This window comes from Euprymna scolopes, chromosome 13 (assembly GCF_053919585.1).
Source record: "Euprymna scolopes isolate OS-2025 chromosome 13, ASM5391958v1, whole genome shotgun sequence".
Taxonomy (NCBI): Eukaryota; Metazoa; Mollusca; class Cephalopoda; order Sepiida; family Sepiolidae; genus Euprymna; species Euprymna scolopes.
Genome location: NC_136494.1, coordinates 40,669,188 through 40,694,083, shown reverse-complemented (window position 1 = coordinate 40,694,083; position 24,896 = coordinate 40,669,188). Strand labels below are relative to the sequence as shown.

Below are 24,896 nucleotides of genomic sequence, written 5' to 3'. Positions count from 1 at the left end.
GGCATTCCGGAAAAAGATGATATTCATGCATGATAATGCACCGTCTCATTCTGCAAGGATAGCCACTGAATATTTGGAGAGAATTTTTGCCAGACACGGGAAAATAATGCAATGGCCAGCCTGTTCTCCAGATTTAAATCCCATCGAAAATCTGGAGCATCTTGAAACATTTACTCTGGAGAAAGGCAGTACAATTCCAAGGATAACCTCTGAAATGCTATTCTGACTGCTACCAAAGACATTTCAGATGAAATCGAAAGTTTGATATCTTCAATGGACCAAAGGCTTTTTGCTCTTGTCAATAAAAATGGCAATTACAAAAGATATTGATTGTACTATGAAACCATATTGAAGTTGTTTTTTCTTTATTATTGTTCTCAATTTACAAATTCCTAGAATAAATGTTTCGATGATCTTTTAGCACTTCACATTTTAGCATTGGTTTGCATATAAAGTTGGCATGCTGGGGGAAAAAAAAAAAAAAAAAAAAAAAAAAAAATGCAAATCACCAAAATGGCTGCCAATTGTTTATTACTGTGCAGATTAGCTTAAAATTTTTAGATCTGCGCTTGCATTACATAAAGAGTATTCAGAGATAGGACAAGCTTTTTAATCGGTTTGGATCGAAAATTTGAACAAGTACATAAATCTATGTATGTATGTTTGCATGTCTGCCTAAAACTTTCAACAGAGGCAACAGATTTTCACAAGATCAATATCTTTTTGAAGCGCGACCCTTCAGACGACAAATACCAAAAAATTAGCTAAAAACATTAATTTCTTCATCCTCAACTGGACACTTTACAGGGGGGGGGGGCTTTTTTTGCCGATATTTTCGAAAGTCCTTCCCTCTTCAATTGTCTAGTCTTAATTTAAACCTACGTCACTTCTGGTTTGGCGGTGGTCGTAACAGCAAACATCACGTTTTTTTTCCTCCTTGCCAGTACGGGTTAGAGCCTGCCTTCCTACTACCACTTTTTGCTCAACACCTCCAAACACCCGGGCAGCGCCGGGTACACATGCTAGCATATGTTTACTTTATCCGATAAAACATTTTAAAAATGTAGAATTATCTTTTGTTGCAACTGATTAAAGCACTGAATAAAATATAAAACCAATATTTTAAATGCCTACAACACATTTTTATGGTAAACTGTTCAGACAACTAGAACTAGTGAATTTAAACAATAAGATTTTCTGTAGTTTAACTTTATATTATATTTCGTCTATCTGCTGGTTCCACTTTTTCTCAGAAATTGGGCTGATTTGGCTGACATTTTGTATGTGCCTTTGTTATGATAAAGTGCAGTGAAGTATGTATTATGGTATCATTTGATATACAGTTAGAGTAATAGGGATTAGTACTTAATGCAAAAAATGAAAAAATCTAACCACATTCAATCATCAGTTAGGCATAACTCAAAGTCAGCAAGCTATAACTTTTTCCAGTTTTTAACAGGTTAAAGTCTATTGTAATCTCTGCAATTATATAAACGCAACTTTGTGTGTGCAAGTTTGTTCCTCATAGATTCTGAAACTGCTGAACAGATTTTTTTTTTTAAAATTCACAGAACTTTAGTATATAAGTCTGGTCTCAGAATATCCCCGATAATTACCAATAATCGAAACCGTTATTTTCATTTATCACCGGTAAAGCCATTTTTCCATGTCGTTGCTTAGCAACAATGATAGAACAATGAGCCGTAAAAATTCTGTGGGTAAGTTGATAGCAGTTTTTTTGTATGACAGGGTCTGTAAGTTCAAACTCTGCACGTAAATTTAATATTTTTTCATTAACTGCAAAAATTTTTTATAAGACTTGAAAATTTACTAGTTTTGTTTTTGTCATGATGTAGTCTGTAGGTTCAAACCCAGCACGTAAATTTCTTAATTTTAAAACTTTCACAAGAAACACTCGTCTAGTTGTAAACACTATCAATAATTCCCCCCACTCTTTATCTGTGCCTAAACCTAAACGTAGATTCCATGAACAAAGCTTCTTTCTTAGAACTGCACGCCTGTGGAATTGTCTCCCGTTTTCCTGCTTTCCGGCTGACTACAATATGGTTGTCTTCAAGTCTAACGTAAATAAGTTCTTGATGAGCCGTTTCATGTAAGTTATCAAATTTACCAAATTTTCATTACTAATTATGTACACTCTTTAACCCTTATCCTTGAGTGGCCTCTTGGCCTTGATAATGTGTTGATACCTATGAAAAAAAAAAAAAAAAAAAAGTCCAATGTGAACAAGTTCTAATTGAATCGTCCCTCTAAGTAATCCAAGTTACAAAATTCCCACTGTTTACTATGCTAAACTCACAATGACTAATGTATACCTATTAACCCTTATCCTCGAGTGGCCCCTGGGCCTTGATAAGTGGTGACACCCATGTAAAAAAAAAAAAAAAAAAAGAAACAGGTTCTCTAGAGTGCAATGTAAAATAACATTACTGCATGGAGTAAAATGTGCAATGTAAAATAACATTACTGCATGGAGGCATGTGAAGCTTCCTTCCGGACAATTTCACTGATTTCAATGACAAAAATATAGTAATCCATAAAAATGAGGCTCCCATAAAACTAAACTTGTGAAACAAGATTTCTGGGCAAAACCGAGTAGTGGCAGCTGGTATAAATAAAAATTCATATTAAAATTTGTAAATTTAAAAAAAAAAAAAAAAAAATTTTTTAGATACAACCTCTGTGCCACAATATGCTTTTTATTTTAAAAAGTTCTGATAATCATGCAGTATGGTTTAACTGCCAACAAATAAAATCTACACCAAATAACTTACCAAAGACATTAAAATTTTATAGACTTGGAAACTATTTAAGTGTTTTTTTTTTAATTTCAAAATTAGATTTTTCCATGAACATAAAGAGACTTACCCTACTCAAGTCAGATTACATTTCAAACCAAACCTTTCAAAATTTGTCATGGACAAGTTAAATTTAGAAATAAATTTTACAATCTATTTCCACATTAAAAGCATACAGGTCAGTAGAAAATTAGATTTCAATGTGTTTGGTAAAAGTTATTAATTGTAATTTTTTTATTGTTGATTTCACAATTGTTATACCTTAAATCTGTCACAAAAACACCCATTGTAAAATCTTTGAAGTTTAAGTACAAGATTTTTCATAAATTATACTTGAACCATACTTTATTGGTTTACAAAATTTTTATAAATATGCAATTTTATGCAAACAGATGTGACTAAACACTTTCATTATTTAGAAAAGTATTTGTGATAAAAATTCATTTTTATTCTGTTTACTGATTAGAAGATTTTCTAATTTTATTACAATTTAAGGTAAAAACATTTTTTTGTACAACTTGTTTGTAGATTAATTTATTTTGTATGCATATAAGATGGATTCTATTTGACACATGGGAGATTCTGACACGTTACAAGTTAGAATTGATGGGGGTGCAAGAGTGTATAACTAAGCTGGCCCCTTAATGATCAATGAACACCAAAATGCATGTGTCAGGTTGTCTTATCTTATCCTGCCCATGTTGATTTTTAGGCTAATGCGATTGTGAAGCATTAGTTTACAACTTTCAATATAAAAATAAATACAGATACATTGTATACAAGACTTGTTGAATACAGGTGTATATCTCAGAGTTCTGTCATCAAGATCTTTCAAGCTATGCCTTCCATCTGTCAAGTTCAGAATATCAGCCAAGACTCACAGAAGTCTCGTTAATCTACACAGTCATTCACTGTCACTGCCTAAATCATTTCCGAGCATTCTTCTGAATACATATCTCCGTGTTTGCCTTGGATATCTGAACCCATTTGCCTTAACACTCATTGTCCCCTAAACATACCCACTTTCCACCAGAAATTCTCAGTTACTCTCAGCTTACTTTAACCGAAATTAAATACTTCTGAGTTCTCTATCCTGTTATCCCACTCTAGTCATTAATGGCTAACTGCCTACGTTTTATGTTCGTCAGTGTAGCACAACAGGTCAATTGGTATTATTTACTTCTTAGCTTACTATTTTCAGGTGGTCCTGGCTGTGGGAGCGAGGATCAATAAAGCAACTAAGTATTAATTCCACAAATGATCACATTCGGGTCCTCACAACTCTGGACACATTTACCAGTTGAGTTGATGTGAAAAAATAAACGAATCTGACAGCGCTGAGTAGTTCAACTAGTAAATAAAGTCATTCCCAATCGATTTACCAAAGTTTCCTCTTCTTGAAAGTGGTCTTTAATTACTTCTGGCAAAGACAATGTTTACAGTGTCATTTGTTTGTTAGCAAGATTAACAAATTGCTCAACCAATTGTCAAAATATTTGATGAGAAATTCGAACACAAGGTCACAGACAAATCCATTAGATTTTGGAACAGATCCAAAAACAGATTTTGGTCATTCTTGAAAATTACAAGATGCACATTTTAACTCCTGTTTCAAGAAATAATGCATCACTATGGGGGGTTGGGGGTCAGACATTCAGGACGATATGTGTGCATAGAATTTGAATTAAGTCTTAAAAAACTTTGAATCTAATGGATTTAGATATTCTTACAAAAAGCGTTGCTTATCCCTTGAGATAATACACTTTTCAATTAAAGTTTCAGTTTTTCACAGGTGAAATCGTTCATTCTTGATGGAGGTCTCTGGAATCCGAATGAAAAGTGGATACATTAGCTGAACCATATGATATGAGATAGTTGCATATATCTCGAGTTATACCACAGATATTGTAAAGTTTGGAGAAACAAAGGGGCAATAACAACCTTGTTGCCTCTGACAAACATTTACAACTAAATTAGATTGTTCAAATAGCTGCCTTCACTTCCATAAAAAAATCCAAATTAAACATTCCTGCAATTCACAGAATGGGCAAATTTACAAAGTCATTATCACCATGTTAATGGGCTATGGAAAAAAAAAAAAAAGTTACAAAAACCTTTTTCTACGTTACTTTGAACTGAACAAATTCAGTTTCATTTTGGTCAAATACAACTTCAAAAATTATATAGATTTACTTTTTTAAAGTCAGAAACTTTGTTACACACATTTACAAACAAAACATGCTGGCTTCACTCGTGTTAAAAAAAAAAAAAAAAAAAAAAAAAAAAAAAAAAAAAAAAAAAACCATTTAAGTTGATGTATTTCTGCATTTTATGAAATGTGTTGATTTACAAAAGGCACTATAACCCATATTCCAGGCCATAGGCAGCTAGTCAACTAATAAGAAAATCATTCCCAAAGGGCAACAATATAATTTACTGAGGTGTAAGAAAGAAACTTTCCAATAAACTTACCCGAGCTGATATCACGACAAAGATTGATATAAATGTCTACATTAGATGAACTTGTTATCTTGTAAGCACCAGTTAGCTTTATCAATGGCGTTAGGTCTCTTTGTTTGCCCTGAACATAGGCATAACAAGGAACCTCTTTGAGGGGTTTTGAAAGATGTTTGCAGGCCACAATAGAGTTCCATTCAAAGACAGCTGTACAGCCATCTCTATGTAAAAATACCGGTGATCCCTAGTAAAAAAAAATAAATTAGAATTATTCAACATTTCAACTAGCAAAATTATTGTACCTTCAATTGCATAGTTTTGGTATTATACCTATATATCCCCCCCCCCCCCCAAAAAGGAGGTAAAACTAAGGAAGATGATCTGAGAACAGAACATACTAACTACACACCATTCTTAAAAAAAAAAAAAAAATAAATAAAAAAAAAATTTAAAAAAAAAAGAAAAAAAAGAAAAAACATTGAAGAGAAACTATTGAATAAATACATAATTCAACATTTGACAAAATAAGGTTGCATCTAATAATTAACTATAATCGTTACACGTCAATCAAAGACTATCAGTTTGGAAAGGATTATGCTCCTCTCTTACTTACATAGCCAATAACAAAAAAAAAAAAAAAATTATAAAAACATTTCTAGTTCTGAGTTCTGTTCAATAATTACACCACCGACGGAAAAAACTACTAACAAGTTAAGCATGCAATCAACAATTGACTTAATTCATCTTTCACATAGGGCATATTTTATTATGTTTGTACCTTTTCTATATTCTTGCTTTGTGACATTTTTTCTAATTATTCACTTGGGTCGTTTTACTGTGCATCATTACTTGCACATAATTTCATTAAAAAATCCAAAACGAGCAATTTTTTCAATTTACAAGTCTTTTTTGTGAAAAGAAAAAACCCAACGTTTGTTTTATGTTTGGTCTTTTGGCCAGTATCAATGTGTAATATCTGTTCTGATATTATGCTTGATCTTTTGTCCTACTAATGGAAAAAAAAAAAATTGCTAAACTGACGCAATTAAAATTTGTTCCAATCTGGAGTGCCTATTTTTGGGAGAGCTGGATTTTCCAAAATTAACGACTGTGCCTAACTACCTTTCTTGGAATACAAATAAATAGAGAGAGAGAAAAATTTAATCCAATTTTAAGACTTAAACCAGACTAACATTTTACTAATAACTTCATAAACAAAATAGTAGATATTAAAAAATACTAATTAAAAATATGGATAATTACTTTGTTTTTAAATAAAACATAGCATATGTAAAACAAAAGAAATGTTCTAAAAAGACAATTTTTCTTTGCATTAAGAAAAAAATTATATAGATTATCTTTATCCCTACAATCATATAAAAGGAACTTTACGTGTTTGTTCCCTGTGGACTCAAACGACTGGGCTGATTTTTTAAAGGTCACACAAAGGTACTTGACGCATCTGGGAGTGTTCTTAAGTAGGTTTTGTATTGGACTGATAAGTATTGAAAAATCAACAATAAAAAAAAATTAGAGTAAAGAAAGTCTAATTTTGGCCAGAGTTAAAACTTTACACAACCTAACGTCACAAATGCATTTGAGAAGTTCTATCATTGCACTATTAGTTTTTTGAATGCAAACAAAATCATTATAGCAGCAAAGTACTGTCAACAAATAGATGAAATACAAACTTTAACATGCAACATCAACAGAAAAGGCTCAACTCTCCATGACAATGCCTGATTGCACGTTGCTAAACCAACCCTGCGGTAGTTGAATAAATTGGGCTACGAAACTGCCTCATCTGCCATACTCTCTAGACTCATCACCTACCGATTACTACTTTTTCAAACATCAACAACTTTCTGTGTGAGAAATGCTTCAAAAACCTAAGCGATATCAAAATGCCTTCAGAAACTTCAAGAATGCAAGGTTCTTATCTTACTGGCATAAATACATTTGTTTTGCATTGGCAAAGGTGTGTTATTAATTCTGATGGTGCTTATTTCGATCAATAAATTTTGAGCCGAGATATATTTCTGAATTTAAAAGTTAAAAACCGCAAGAACTTTCTTGTTAACCTGATACATTGATAGACCTTATCAGTTTCAAAATATTCTTAGCTACCATATCTTCGTTTTTAGTGGTAGTAAAAACCCAAATGACAAAAGTGGTAATATGGATTTAAATAACCCGAAAAAAACTCAGAAATACACAAAATCTATCTGCAGATTTTAATCTAAATGCAAGATTTAAAAAAAAGTTACTCTTTCTGGTTTGTCAGTTTTGAATTTCATTATTAACCGAGTATAAACGCACATGAAATTATCATTGGAATGCTAATTTTATTCTCTTTCCATCCTCACAATAGTTTTAAAAATTGTTGGTCTACCAGTAGCAAGAGAGGATTTACTTAAATTAGGCATGAAATTTTGCAAATGTCTAACAAAAAGACGTTATTGGCTTTTAATGCAAAGTAAAGTATCTGTTCAGTGATTACTATTATATCATCTTCACAGGGATTATCTTATTTCGGGGGGTGGAAGGAGAAGGTAGTGATATACTAAAAAGGGAAAAAAAAAGTCCAGAAACTACATAGTATGCAGTAAACTAAAATAAAACTTACATTTATGACATCTCCATACAAAAAGAATGAGGAATCACTACCCAGAAACCGCAGCCATTTGTGTTATTTAAAACAAGATGGCTGCTCTTTCTGGGTAACAATTTCTCAGTCATTCTTTCAATGGAGATAAATGCAATGAAAGTTGAACATTTTTTTTGTTTACTATATCACTAATTTTTCTGTGGGAGAACTTTTTAGTTTTATAACGAGTCCATGGAGGAAATATGATTAAAATACAAATATTAATTTATCTGAATGAAATGGTGCCATAACTGTACCAAAGTTTTTTGGGGCTTTGGGTGAAAAAAATAACGATTGATAAGTTGAATAAAATCTTCATTAGAACATAGCAAAAGAGGATGTGTGATCCACAGCCAACTATGGCACTAGTTGAGAATGATGACTTAAGCATAAAGCAAGATTATTCTGTAAAGAGAATTAAATACTCCAGGTTATCAATATTGTAGAAATTCAAGCAATACAAAATTCATTTAAAAGTGATTATCTCCATTAGCAGACTTAAGTTCAAAAAGTTGAATGAACTGTTACAATCATACAAGGGGCTCAAACTAACATTTTAGTTTCAAAACTTGGAATTGAACATGTGCAATAGACTTTGCTGCTTTGGGGAAAAATAGCTATTTTGGATTTATTGTAACTATTTTACATAATTTCCCAACAAGAGTGACTAGGAATAAATAGGAATAAATCTGTCCACAGGCAACTTCAAAACACCGTTTCCTTAGAAAGAACTGAAAACTTGATAGTTTAAAACTTACCAATGTCTTATCACATTTGAAAATGATGTGTGTGCTAAAATATGTGGAGTCATTAAATGGACATGACTGACCAAAAAATGTCACTGTAATCGATGTTTTAGCATCTTCATAAAATACTGGATGTTTGGTAACGGTGCCTAATCTTACTGCTTTCAAACTGGCATCATGTGTTTTCAGGCATACAGAACTTCTAGGAGGACACCCATTGTCCTCAATAGCAGAACAAAGGCTGAACAAGTATGTCTCATTTGATGAACCCACTGAAACCCAAGGTTGTTTCCTGAAAAACGTAAATAAGAGAAAATTAGAAATCAATTGAATTTTAAAGCAGTAAAATTAATCTATGAATTATTTTATATTAAAATTAGATGTCAAATCAGTTTTTTGTTAAAAAATTGGGTAAATATGAAATTCTCTTCAATTTCAACTTATAAGTCATTTTTGTGGCTACTTTTATAAAATTAAAAAAAAAAGGTGTTAAAAGTTTAATCTTCTCTTTATAAAAATGTACAATTATTTCTCATGTCCAAATTTTTCCAAAGTTACATCCAGTTACTATTTCCAGTGAAATATGATCATTTTTTAATCTTTTATTCAACTAAAGGAACATGTATATCTATACATATGAAAACATTCATCTTAAAAAGGAACCATCATTCATCAAAACAGGTTTAATATTAGGCTTTAATGTGTCTTTCTGTAATCCTGAAAGAAACTGGTGGAACTCGTCATTGAGCCATAGTAATTCACACCAACCAATCTAATTCCAAAAGGATTACTGACAGGAGTCCTCTTCACTACTGCTGTAATTCATGCTAGCAACAAATCTCAGCTTCCATGTTTTCTCTCAGCTGTCATATTCCTCTCCAAGGAATCCAGCTACAAGTTTTTTTGCTTCTTTTTCTTTCCCTCATTTCTGCACATAACAGGCCAAACAGATGCACTGCTCCTTGTAAGATCTATTACACTTTTATACAAACAAATCCAAATCAAAAACTTTAATAGATTAAATTATTTTCCCATTATAAAATTGTTTCCATTTGTTTTTACATGGTTCAAAAGTTTTATGGATTTACTTAATATAGTTTGATCTCTAGTGAATAAGATTCAAGGTATTTGCTGTTAAAATTAATCTTATATGAATAGTCAAAGTTGTACTTCCAATTAATTTTGTACACTTTTTAAAGACAAGATTTTTTCCAAGGTAATTTCTGAGAGATAAATATTTAGACTTTATTACTCCCATCACGATTAATTTTCATTTAACATTTGAAAGGCATTTTCACTTGTTTAAAGTTTGCATTTTTAATTATACACAAAAAAAAAAAAAAGCTTCTGGATCAACAACAACAAATTTTCTAATTTTCAACAAATTAGAGTTCATTGGCTAAGTGTGCTATCAAAATAAATTTGATATTTGTTTTGCAAAGATCATGTGTCAACATTAACATTTATATAATAAAAATAAAATTTTGGCTTGGAATACCTATTAGAAATAGTTTTGTTACACTTTCATATTTCACAATTTCCAAACTATAATGAATAGAATTATTTTTCTATGTAACTAGCCTGGGTGTCCGACATTTCACGGGTGTTTGTAAGTATGGGTTGAGAAAAAGAAAAAAAAAAAAGCTGTAATAGGCAGGCAGCCACTAGGCTCGAACCTGAGGCTCGAACCTGCGACGCGAAGGCGGAAAAAGAGTTGCGTGTTCAAGTAAAAAAATCAAAGAGTTCCAGTAACCAGCGAGCATCTGGCATAGATATTAAGGTCTTAACCACTAGATGAAGAGATGAAGACAAAGATAGAAACTAGACAATCAAGCCATGACAAGGAGTTATAAGTTTTCGCCAGTTTAAAGACTTAATTCGAAAGGAGTTGGAGAATTAAAGGCTCTCAAAAGCTTTTGAAAAAGTTTGGAAGATTAAAAGTCGTTGGAAACTTGAAGGGTCCAGACACAAAGTGATTGAATTTTATTTGACAAGTTTATTGAAATTTATTTTATTTTTTTAAAAATGTAACCCAGAGCCGTCGAGAGTGGGGTTACCTTAAAGGTGCAGCCTAACTGCTCCCGGCGATGCAGCTCATAGGGTTATATTTCACTACTGATCGAGTTTTAAAAATATTTATATGGTTGATAACAAAATAGCTGTAACAAACGTGTCAAATTTTATATTCATATTTTCAATTCCAAAAAATTTTTATTTGGGAGAAAAAAAAAAGTTTACAGCAGTGTTATTGCTGCTGCTGATACAGGACCGTCTACACTAAAACTCCAAACCATTTTTTTTTTTCGACTATCATGATTTTAAATTGCTAACTACCACAAGAGGAAAAATAAATTATACTTTAATGGATAAGACACCTAAAAGAATGTTTTATTTAACAGTGGGTGTCTGAAGATTTTTTTTTCAAAATTCTCAATAGTCGTCATGTTAAAGTCTTTTTGTAAAGAAAAAAAAGAAAACATGAGTATTGAGAATTTTGAAAAAAAAAATCTTCAGACACCCAGTTAAAAAAAAAAACAAAAAAAAAAAAAAACGAGTGGTCAAAAGTATTTATGACACCACAAACTTAAATGACATCTTTTAGTTTCCAAATTTCATGACAATTCTTAATATAAACACGGTACAAGCATTTACAAATGGGGAGGATACTTTACAAAAGTTTAAAGAAAATCCAGTTTTATGATATATTATTCCTTAATTGGAATTCATTTTTGAGATGAGCATATATATATATATATTAATTTATTTTTATTTCGAACTATTATTCTCATCTTTATTAGGTTTCATTTTTATTGGTTGTTTTTCATGATGTTTCGGCCAACTATTCCTCTGGCTTTCGTCAGGTGGTAACCACGACGGATAGGAACTTCGAATCTCCTAACTGCATTCTCAGCAATCACTGCCATCCATAGTTGTCTCACCATGTTTTTGGCCAAGTAAACCTGACGAAGGCCAGAGGAATAGTTGGCCGAAACATCGTGAACACCACTACTAGAGGTGAACACCACTACTAGAGGTGAACACCACTACTAGAGGTGAACACCACTACTAGAGGTGAACACCACTACTAGAGGTGAACACCACTACTAGAGGTGAACACCACTACTAGAGATGAACACTACTACTAGAGATGAACACTACTACTAGAGATGAAAACAAGAGATGAGAATAATAGTCCAAAATAAAAATAAATAGTTTTATGATGTTCAGGTTTTTAATCACTTTATTTGCTAAAACTTCAAAAATATATAATGTACATTATTAATTCATTTGAAAGCATTCATTTCCAAACAGAACGGTGGTATTTGGAGGATGTAAAGTGCTTTAGTCTTTAAAATATGACTATTGTAGCAGAAGCGCCTTGAAATCTGATTATCCAAAGCATTTTACCATCCATATGTATTGCTAATTGAACATCAGATTCGGTTTAATGTCTGTTTTATAGGATTGCAGGTGTTAAAAAATCAATTTTCAAACTTATTTCTGCTTAGATCTTTATATTTCCCCCTCCTAATCCATCTTTATCACTTCCACTTAGCTTTCCCTTGTTACTGACCCTGCTACTTCAACTATTCTACATCTAATCAAAGCAATCATCAATTCTGTCAATGTGACAAGCCTAATGAAGTCTGTTCTGAACACATACATACGATACGGTTCAGATTAATCTTTTTCTGCGGTCAGTTTCATACATGACACGTCCATATCATTCCTTTGGTTGACAAGACAACAGTAATGCTCAGCTCATTAGTGATGACAAAGATTTTCTAACTAGCAATTACTTGCATCAATTCTTCCTGTGCTCCAATTGTATTACTAATGTAAAAAAAAAAAAAAAAAAAAAAAAAAAGCAACCTCATATAGGCAGGGGGTGGGGATCAGAGCGCTGGCGACAATGACCCAATTACTCGAGTTCATTTATAATAAAAGGGATATAGATGTGAAGAGGAGTTAATGAACAGTTCTTTAAACACGAAGGGGAAATACATTATCGATGAGGGGGATATAGTCAACACTTTAGAAGGGGTTTCACATAAAGTTCTCATTGTACAAGATGATGACAAAGACAGGCTTACATAATACAAAGACATTTCCAGCTGGTGATGGGAATAAGAATTTGTAAGATTACTACATTTTGTCTTTGCTTCTTGAAGGAAGCTCAGGCTAACTCTCCTCTCTTAATTGCCAACTAACTCTTTACTGCTCTGGCTCTCCTCTCACTCTTTTCGAATCCTAACTTCACTGTATATATTGGATCTATATTTCTTGGATGTTAGAACGTGGCCAACATGTGCATGGGATGCTCATACACATGCTTTCAACACGTGTCCTGGTGACAAAAAGAACATTCCTTAGTTTGATTGTCTATTATTCCTCTGACCTAACTTTGCTTTTATAGTTATTTCTAACTACAATGGATAATTCCACTGCATTTCTGGAATCTTATCTAATGACAATATGGATTCTTTTTAACTTTTGATACCGAGTTCAATTCCGGCATTCTCCTTTAATAATAATATTCGACCCTAATTGATTTGTTTCCCCTAATTAAAAACTGGGAGTTGTCCCCTTCAATATACAACACTTCTTGCATACAAACTGGTTAACATATCTAAACCAACACACATCTATGCAATTTCTACAATTATGTACCTAGAAAACAAATCAAACCAAAGAGTGATATGGGACAAGAAAGAAGCAATCTTAGAACTTTGATGCTGGAATAAAGAGCAGAGAGAGAAAGAAAAAATACTAAATATCTTATGTACAACATGAAAAGAAACTGGAATCTTAAGAAAAGCTATCATTCCAATAATTATAAGAGCAACCAGACATGCAAAAAAGAATTTAAAAAACTACTTGGAAATATACCAAGTGAACCAAGTGTAAGAGATGCAAACAATTGCACTTTAAGGAATGATTAGCATCTTAAAGATGTCTCAGTTGGAATGTAGGCAATAGCAGGTGAATGTCTGGCATCTTTTAGAACAAAATTGAGGGTGGGGTGAAATCGTACCAGTATGCTAAGCCCAGTTTGCACAAAGAAACAGTTTCCACGTACCAATACACCACATACAAGTGTATCTAATGAAAAATAGCTGTACAGACATGCCTAATATACAAAGATGCCATAAATCTTAAGTATTGTCCCGTCTTTTCTTTCATACTAAGTGAAAAATTAAGTTTTTTTTTTTTTTTAGCAAACAAGTCAATAACCAATAAATGTGAACAAAGTGGAACTCTAAAATGTCATATGTAACAAAAACAAAATAAAAACGCGACAGCTGGTATTCGAAAGAGGTCATCATTCCAGAATAAACTATGATCTGGACAAACACTTTCACTTCCTTTTGTTTGTATGAGAGACCAATCATTGTGATGATTTTCACCAGCAAAAACATACAAATAAAAGTAGACAAGTCCAAATATGATTATTAAATGTCAACGGGGGGGAGGGGGGGTCAATTTCTAATTTCACAAACAATTGAAATTGAGTTGTTTATAATAGAAAAAAGTTATTGGAAATTGGAAGAGGTCTTTTGTTTGATTCCTTTTAAAAGTGGTGATCAGTATCATCTATGCTGGTGTACCGATCTTAGACAAGATTACACAGGAGTAACAAACTTGCACTTGCACCCTCTCCTGCAACGTCAACCAGCAAAATCCCATCCTTTCACTGCAACAGTTCCCAAGTTGCTAGAAAACTTTCTGAGTTTTGGAAATTCTGTTTCCAACTATACCAACATGCAGAATTTTTCATGTAATGAAAACAAACCTCGTAAAAACACTCATTCAGTGGGCTGAGAAGTAATTTAAAAAATATGACCACATATACAGCTTCATAAGTCCTTAATTTCCTTCCATTTATGTTAATTGCCAGTGGTTTGGAGGAAAGAAACATAGGTTGACTGTCTTCAAATCTGATCAGTACTTCCTATACTGATGATTCCATAAGCATGAAACTAATGTTTGCAGATATAATTATATATATATATATATATATATATATATATATATACACACACACACACACACACACACACTTCAGAATAAATTTGTTTTTTCATATCACTTCAGTTTCTCTCATTTTGCATGGCCCGTCTGCTAAAGAGGCTTTAATTTTTTAATTCTTAATTTAATTAACAATTTGAAAGTTATTTTAGGGTGGAATTTGAAGCTCATGTTCTATGAGTATAAAAATATTAAATATATCAATGTATATGTTTATTAATAAACAGATCCAGACAAACTTTTCACCAAACCCATTATATAACAAAGGAAAATGCCTAATTCGGATCATTACATTGTAATGTGGATTACCCAAATATTTTACCACATTGCTTTCAAAGACATTCACTTCGGATTTTACCATGCAATTTGGATGCTAACTTTTATATCCTTTTCTTGAAATTCCCTTACTCTATGACTTAATTACTCAATTTTTAATTGTGATTTTCCATGTCTCACTGACTTTAGCAAATAAGGTGTAAACCATTATAACTATTTGCTAATATTTTCTGAAGAGATGGTAGACATCGAAATCCTATAGGATAAGTTAAAATATTTCTAATGTATTCTTTGTCTTACATAGAATAAAAATCTTTTGATCTAAAACAAACATTTCATATAAACTTTTAAATGCATTGAATGACTAAAATTTGAGATTATATATAAAATGAAACCGAGTTTACTAGAGACTCTGAAACAGCTGGGTCGATTTTTAAAGAAAAATTTCAAACAAAGGTACTTGATGTGCCTGGAAGTGTTATGTAGGTTTTCTATTGAACTGCATCTGATAAGTATCAAAAATCAATAACTGAAAAAGTTGGATTTTGATCAAAGTAAACACTTTGTATTACCTAAACATTGCAGGGGCATTTAAGGTTTATAACCATATTAGCATAAAATCAATCGTAGATCTTTTATGAAACAAGAGCATTTGAAATTAACCTTTCTGTTTAGAACAATTGAACAATGATACTTGACTTATGCATTTTAAATTTTAAGTGAAGCCACTATTTACAATTTTATAAAATATACAGTAGATTCTCTACAGTGCAATGTAGACTAAAATGTATTGTGGACTAAGTCATTGTGGGAGACATGTGAAACTTCCTCTGGATAAATGCGGGGGAGGGTTGCAGACAATTTAATTTTTTAAAAGTGAGCAATTTCAATTTTGATGACAAAAGTATGAGTAGGAAGATTTGATCCTCATTCAATCCCCGATAATGTTGGGTCTCACTGCTAATATATATATATATATATATATATATACACACACACACAAGTGAAAGTGTGTGTCTGTACATTTCCCCTACGCAATAACTGTCAATTTTTAGTCTACAGACTCAAAATTTGATATACAGGGTACTGAGATTTGGGGAAATCTATGTGATCGGTTTTCGGCCAGAAATTTGGCGATTAAGGGTCAACGTTCAACGATTTGACCTTTGAGAACTCTACCAAACTCCGACAATTTTGGATCTAAACACTTGAAATTTTAGATATAGGTTCCTTGGACATGGATCTAACTTAAAATTGTTTTGGGCTCAAATCAAGTTAAGGGGGTTATAATACGGGTCAAAGTTAAATTGACCGTTTTTTGTTTTTGCTCAACATACACCGCCGGGCTGAAATACTAGTAATACACACACACACACACACACATATATATATATAGTTTAAAGTAGAATACGTCGGTTAGCCCTATAACTGAACATTTTTTTGTAAGAAACCATTCCAAGGTGAAATCAAGCTGTGCCTAGAAATGTGATAGGAAACAGATAAGATTGTGTAAGTAATTTTAAAGAAATATTTCAGTAACTTTTGGAAACTAATATTTCATGTGAGTGACTCACTAGAGAATCGAAAATTCTAGATACAGGACTGCAATTATTGACCTATTATTCTGGATTGACTGAATGAAAGAGCAACAGGATCTGCTGCTCATTGCCGTGCAATCATGCATCCTTGAATACAAGGATATATATATATATATATATATATATAAAAAAGTCCATTTACTTCAAACTCAAAAACCAATTACAATTATCTAAAAATTTCAGGAGAGAAAAGCATACATACAAATGAAAAACTGAGTAATCATGTTGGCACATCGATTTTTGTTGGATCTATGAAGTGAAGCAACAGAGTCTGATCGGTGACCAGGCGCTGTATATCAGAACAGTGACCAAAAAGTGTGTGTAGGGGGGGGTATGAATGCAATATTCCCTAGAAACTTTCTTAAAAGGAAGCTACCTTAGACTTCCAAAGGTGAATGGTGTACATTGGTGAGTCTACAAACTACTTTAAAAGACAGGAACTGAAAATAGTGTCTGATGATCACTTATTGCCATAAGGGGGGGGGAGAACTTTTTTCATATGAAATGGCCCTAGATTTATGAATCTTTCACACTACACTGATTTTACGATGTAAATTAAAAATTATAGATTTTAAAGTGGATCAAATTACAATGATTTTAATACTTCCTTAAAAAGGACAAAATTAACTTCCTAATTTCAATTATCTGAACAATTATTGTTCAGTTTTCATTAATATTCACAATATTTTTCAGATTAATTGAAAGTATTGGGAATTTTTTTTTTTTTTTTTTTTTTTTTTTTACAAGTGTCTATCGAACCCAGATTCTAATAGGTAAAATGTTATGCAAAAGTATCGGTTCTTCGTATATAAGAATCTTAATGTAAAGATTCTATTTCAGCCAATAAGAAAAATAAGTAAAAATACAAAAATTGGCATTTCAATATTTCAGTCTTAATACTGGGAGCCAATCTCATTCATATATAAGCTTAAAGCCTAACTAAAAAAAAAAAAAAATCTCAGCCTTGCCACAAGGTCGTACACAATTATGTTGCTTGGCAATCATCAGAATATGAGGCAAGTTACTGAACCTACGCAGTGACAAGCACATCATTCCGCTTACAGGTTAACTTTCACTTACATTTTTTTTTTAACACAAATATGTCAATTACAGAGCTAGGGAGTTACATGAGGAAAATCATACTCTTGAAACAAAAGTGGAATTCCTTTTTAGGCCAAAAAACTTTATTCAAGTCAATAAACATCTTTTATTAAATATTTGTTTAATTTGCTTTTTTTCAGGATTTCATTTATTTGAAATCATTTAGAATTGAACAAATTTATTGCACATAAAAATTTTCATTATCCCAATTTCAAATTTGAACGACTTTTTAAATTAAAAATGAATAAATACTTGTCAGTGACTAAAAGAGAATTAACATTAGATGTTCACAACAATATCTAGTAATTTAAAAAAATATAAAATTATATAATTATCTAGTAAATTGGAACTTCACTTATAAAACACTTTAATCTCCATACAGATTTTTTTTTTTTTTTTTTTTTTTAATTTTTTCGGAGGGGTAGCAGATTGCTAAGTTTGTTTTATGCAAAAATGATCTCCCCTCTCCCTGTTCGAAATTCTGGTGGAACCCTTGTGAATTGGATTTTTTGGACCAGTCAAAGATTTGTTAGAGCGATGCTTATAGTTTATTCTCTTGGTTTTTATTAGCTAACAATTTACATCCATACATTTTAGCTGAAAAAATAACTAGATAAAATTTTAGGCATAGACTTCCTGTTATAACTCTGCACATCTGAGGAACTGAACTGACCTTAAATCACCTTTGTCATTAGCTGAGTCTTTGTAAGTAACATGTTTCGTTTTCCAAAGAGTATCAATATGAAAATAACTTATTTAAAGACTAAAGTCATGGAAAAAAAACAAAAACAAAAAAAACTTTGTAAACACATTGCAGTTAAGCAAAAATTATGTTCTCATTTAATTTAACACTGATGCAAATCTGATGGAATGAAAGATATTTTCAGCTAATCAATAGACCAAACTATCAACCACTAAAACAAGGCCGAGATCTATTTAATACCAGACAATGAAACCAATTGGCTCCAATGTAGACATCTAGATTGTGAGGGGGGGAGTGCACAACTAGCCTAATGGATACTGTTGCAAACTATGAGTTAAAATATAATCGAATCTATTGTGGTCATTTATACACCAATACTGTTGAAAAAGATTGAAATCTATGATTAAAGGAGGAGTTCAATTGCAATATATAAAAAAGAAATGGTGCACAAACTGTGCACCATTTGTTTATTTACAGCATAAAAATTTAGTCTATTTTTCTGCTTGTTGGCATGATTTATGCTATAGTGAAACAAGAACATGTCATTCGTGAGACTGCAACACTACCAAATAATGTAAGGATAGGTCAGAGTCATATCTTAACCTTCTGCATATTATGTAATATATTCCTGAAGTTATACAATGGAAACATTGATAACTCAAACTATTCATCAGGCAGAAATTTTTCATAGTGAAATTATTAAAATTTCATTCTTAAGGCATAAAATTAATACAAATTTGGAAAAATCGGAAGTTAAAAATTCAGTCAAAATTTTTACCTTGACCAAAAATTAATGTCAAGGTCATAAGACTTCATTGGCTACAATATATGAAAAGTAGCAAGACCATGATAAACAGTCATCAAAAATGTGATTTTCATCTTTTTCATAACCTTGATCTTTAAAATGAAATTAAGGTTAAGTTAAATCATGACCGATGCTGTTACCAAGTTTGGTGCTGATTGGTAAAGTGATGTGGACCGGCAAGTATGACAAGTCAACTGAAAACAATCTTGGTGTACGTAACAATGCATATTGCAAACGGTACTATTAACTGATTAGGAGTTGCTATTTTATCCATAGCGTACAAAGAGTGCTCATATCTTTCCAAATTGTATAACAGTGAATGCAAAACGTATCTGAATTCTAGCTGATTCCATAGTCTTTATATTCATTATGCTGACCTTCTCTATATACAAACTTTCTTTGAAGAAAGGTAGCATCTATTAGACTAAAAGCAAGAACAAACTTAGGAAATATAGCTTTTTATTATTGCAATTCATAAATAAAGTGTCAAAGAATATTTCATATTCTTGAATTTCTTCAGTCAATTCTTGAAATTCTTCAGTCAATTCTTGAAATTTCTTAGTGATACATCATTATATTCGATTTAACAGTTGACATGTATCCGATGGTTTTTAAAGATTGATTCTCAATCTAATCTATCTCAAGTCAGGTCTTTTTTTTTTTTTTTTTAAATTCTTATCACTGTTTTCCTTGGCCTTTTCCTGTCAACTAAACTCTTACATCTAACCAAAGCAATCATTCTTTAAATGTAAGGAACCAATAAAGTCACTTGTTCTACATACATCTCCCTATACTGTCCAAATTTAATCTTCTGAGGTCATAATTAACCTTCTCTTTAAGACACATTACACATTTGTATTCATTCGTATCATGCAACACTTATCTCAAACACTTACTGGCCAGGTTTCACTTCCATACATATAATTTAATGTCAGTTACTAAAGGTTAATGTTGCCTTTTTATGTAGATATTTTAGAAACCAAAATCCCGCCCCCTCCCCTCATGATATGACAAAAATATGCAAACTACTTTCGTCAGTCTACAATTTGATAAGACATTTTTAACCTTGGCTTATTTTAAAAATCTATGAATTCATCTCTAAACTATCAAAAAGTTATTAAAATTATTAGCTAAGCCCTTTTTTTTTTAACAAATTGCTGCAGACAAGGCATGAAGCCACTTGACATAAGGAGCTAAAAAACTACTTTAAGATAAATGAATTAGCCAACAATAAGTGCTAGCTAGCTAGATAGATGATTTTGACTGAAAACATCAATTTTTCCCCCTTTTGTCAGAAACATCGCTCATGGAAAGAGTTATCAGGCTGCCGCTGAGGTAGCAGCTAAAAAGAAAAAAAAATTCATGTAACTCCCACATCAATTTATTTAAAAAAAAAAAAAAAAAAAAAAAAAAGTCATATTTATGAAATTAACATTTACTTCTCCCACCTTATTACAGTCATTACTCAAATCTCAGACAATACAGAAATATACATTTTTCTAATACACTCCCTACCTTACATGCGATCAATGTCCTAAGATAATCTAATTTGCATACCGATTTGGAAAAGGAGATTTCCTTAAATATTCCTTTAGCTTTTAAATTCCGTGATTGTTCCGATAGTAAAAATACATTTTCCTTTAAGCGTTTTATTTTCCACAACGATACTCCCAAGTTAATTTTAACACTGACTGCAATGTTTAAATATTTTGTTGAAAATAAGCTTTGAAACTTCAGATTAAGTATATATAAATTAAAGAGTTAAAAAGAACAGTTCTGAAGTTAAAAAGTATTGATAAAATATATTGAAGATTTTAAGAAATAAAGAGTATGAATACTCTAACAATGCCAGGAAGGGACAACTAGTATTAAAAGAAAAATCTTTAGAATCAAGACCTGTTAAAATACATCCAAATATTAGCTTTAAAATACAATGGCAGAAAATTCATTACTAGTGAGAAAAGTGTTTCGGATGTGGACAACTTTTACATAATATCCATTTGATCAGTTTGTCTGCCTCCACATGAAGGTGAGATACAAAGTTATTTTTATTTTAATGTTGGTTACTGTATTAGGACAAAAAGTACAAATTGGTTCAGTTTAAGATTTCGGCCATGTCCAAAAATTCAGTACGCAAAATTTAAATGTCAGAAGTGGAGTCCATATGGAATGGAAGTCACTGAGTATGAAATGAAAAATGAAACCCTATAGAATCACTTATTTTATGAATGAATAAAAAAAAATTATTTTTCATATTTTTGATAAGTGTTAAAACTTTCATACATTGACAAAATTCTGTGATAAAACTTGTGAAAGACAATTATATCAAAAAGACGCCATTTATAAAAATGTAAATAAAAATTCTTAGTTTTTCATAAGTGTTAAAAAAAAATATAGAAATGTAAAATGAAAAATTTTGTTTCATGATAGCACAAGAAATGTTAAAACGAAACTATTTTTTCCACATGGTTTTGTATTTCGTTTCATGTTTACCGACTTCCATTCCATATTTAGGTAAAGAGTCCACTTCCAGCGGCTTAAATTTGTGCTGAATTTTTGGACATAAGATTTCTTCAACCAACTGAAGCTAGAAAATAAATTATGGGTGTAGATTTGATCAATTTATCAAATGGAAGTAATAAGTTCTGCTATGTCATTATACTAAATACTAAAATCCGTTAAAGCAGAACTTCAGTTATGCTCTGATTTTCGTTGTTAGAGTTTTTTTTTATATACAAACATCAGTAAAACATGGCAGATTTACACTAAGCATGTCGCTTGTTTGATTAGCACCACGGACTTTGAATATAATTTAAATAGGAGTTTTGTCACATCTTTGAAAACATTTTGTAAGGTTAATTAAAAAATATCAGAAAAAAATGTTAAATATTTTAACTAACTAGCAAGTTGTACTCCTATAATAGTGATTTCAAAATGAATTACTTTGTGCAATCAGCTAGAATTAAAACGAAAACATTGCTTCAAACGTTACCATTTGAATTATTATCAAACAGATAAAAGAAATATTAAAAATTAACCAACTTTAATGTGTAAATGTAGATTCGCACCTGTGTACAAGAGCACGTTAAGTCTAGTTATGCCACTTTTCAATTTTTTTAATTTTCATCTTAGATATTTTACCAGATTTTATGAAAAAAAAAAAAAAAAAAATGCAATCATCTAACCAGCCTTGCACCACTTCGTGACCTTGCGTCTGAGGAGATGCACTTTGGAGACTTAATGTAATATACTTTTTCTTGGATACTATTTTTTAGTTTTATCCATTTTTCTGATATTAACTCAAAGTCAGTCCCTTGTGGGGAAAGGATACGCCCAACCATATAGATGGCCACTGTAAGTGTGAACTTGAGGTATTAATTTTTGTTTTTCTAATATTTCTAAATTATTAAATATACTTCCCATCAACTTACAGATAATATTCCACGTAAAAGCATTTTCACTTTTTGTACTTAAATTTTTTTATAAATTTTCACCCAAGAAAAATAGATCATTAAAACATCAGTAAATGAAATAAAAATTATCTAAAATCTTTACATATCTATAATTGATTACACCGATATGGTCATGTGTAACGTTCATCCTCTTAGATAAACGATTACAGAAGCATGAACGGTTTAAATCACAGGGAGGTTGGCTAGTCAAGGAACACTTGGAAGCAAGTAATTAAAACACACACACACACACACACACACACACTGAACAATGTGAACTGGAGAGGAAGCTTGCATAATATTAAAAAATCTTAAACCTCTGAACAACGAAAAAGTATTAAATGATTAGAATCTAACCTTTGATCGTTTATGAATTTCATAATTACAATATGTAAATGTATAAGCATTTTATAAATAAATCAATTAAAAAAAAAATAAACCAAGTGGTTTGTTTGCGATTGTGGTTTTAATGAACCACAAAGTAGGTCAAACAAATTGGTGCAAAGCTCATGATGGTAAAGTTAAATTTTAAGCAGTTGTCGGGAGTTCAATTCCTGATCAAAGTATTTGTTAAATTAGTTATTAAAGATTGTTACAATATTTTTTAGTGTAATGGGGTATGATCCTGCACAGTTGGGAGATTCTATTTATAAACGATGCTGCGAGGAACTGATGAATCGAATTCACCAACCAATCAGAAACCAGAATTGCTCCATAAATATTAAACCTTTCTGTAGCAATTTCACGTTTTTCTTCGTGTCAATACAGGAAGAATCTCTTTCTCTAGATTCCAACTTGAGAACTGTCTACTGCAAACCAGTCACCTCCCAGGAGTTGTGTAGAACAATGAACCATCGGAAACTGTTCTGAAACTAAACATGGCTTACATTTCTAGACGTTATGGGCCCAGCGTGTGCCTTTATTTGATAGATCCGAATCAATTCGAATTGTGGCAAGTGAAATTTTTAGGATATCTACGAATTTAAAAGCTACACAAAGTACTTCAAATACAATCTGAAAACAAACGACCCCCGACTTCATTGAAAAGAACAACTGTCTTTGCAGAATTAATACAGTGTTTAGATGACCGATGTCCTGGGCAAGATGTTAAACTGCATCCGTTTTGTTTGTAATAACACCATAACCTACTAACGCGTAACTAATGCTTTTACTTGGGGGGAAAAAAAAAAAAAAAAAAAAAAAGTCACTTTTTGCAAACATTTTCTTTGCAAATTTTCTTTGACAAATACTTTATGCATGCTTATTTTAAAGTGCACATAAATTGCAATTGACTTTTGTACACATTAGTTTTCTTATCAAAAATGTCCCATTTATTTTTTTTTGCATTGTTTTAATTAAATAAACTTTTTAAACGGGTACATATTGCATGTATGTTTATATATGTATGTGTTTTTGAACGAAGTGCATAATCAAATTTAAGAAATGGCTTTTTTACATGCCGATCTCCTTTTAAAAGTAAAAATACATTCCATTTTCTTTTATTTCTTTTCTGTACACATGTTTGACATTTGAACATAATTAAAAATGACGTCTTTTTACATGCTAACATTTTAAGATCCAAATGATTTCTAATTGTTATGTATAATTAGATATAAAAAATATATTTATTTTTGAGCAGAATGAACCAAATGGACTTACCCAGTATAAAAAAATAGGGGGGGGGGTTACAATATTTTTGAGTGTAATGGGGTATGATCCTGCACAGTTGGGAGATTCTATTTATAAACAATGCTGCTAGAAACTGACAAATCGAATTAATTCACATTCTGCTACCAACCAATCAGAAACCAGAATTGCTCCATAAATATTAAACCTTTCTGTAGTAACTTTGCAGATGTCTTCGTGTCAACACGAAAAGAATCTTTTGCTCTGGATTCCAACTCGAAAACTGTCTACTGCGAACCAGTCACCTCCCAGGACTGGTGTAGAACAATGAACCATCGGAAACTGTTCTGAAACTTAGCATGGCTTACACTTCTAGAGATTATGTAAAAGAAATTTCTAAAATCCATTTAATTTTTCAGGGTTCATTTTTGCGATGAAATTTTATTGTACAGTCTCCCCCACAGTCAGTGATAAACATTGCAACATTCTTATACTTCTCATCTTGAAAATCATTCATGAGCTGTTCCTCTACCAATTAAAACTATCAGAATCTAAAAATAGTAATTTGCTATAATCTTAGACTAGGGAGGGGGGGGTATGACACAAGTGAACATTGTTAACAATTGCATGCTCATT

General features: G+C 31.5%; 1 protein-coding gene across 3 annotated transcripts in view; it reads right to left on the bottom strand.

The window, feature by feature from the left end:
- Positions 1–24,896, bottom strand: part of LOC145291983 (cation-independent mannose-6-phosphate receptor-like) — a 268,904-nt gene that overhangs the window by 201,727 nt on the left and 42,281 nt on the right. For all 3 annotated transcript variants that reach the window (XM_080137940.1, XM_080137937.1, XM_080137939.1), the window contains exons 2-3: positions 8,682–8,961; positions 5,292–5,520 (exon numbers count right to left, since the gene is read on the bottom strand). In XM_080137940.1, the coding sequence (XP_079994066.1) occupies positions 5,292–5,520; positions 8,682–8,961 (509 nt within the window). The remainder of the gene's footprint in view (positions 1–5,291; positions 5,521–8,681; positions 8,962–24,896) is intronic.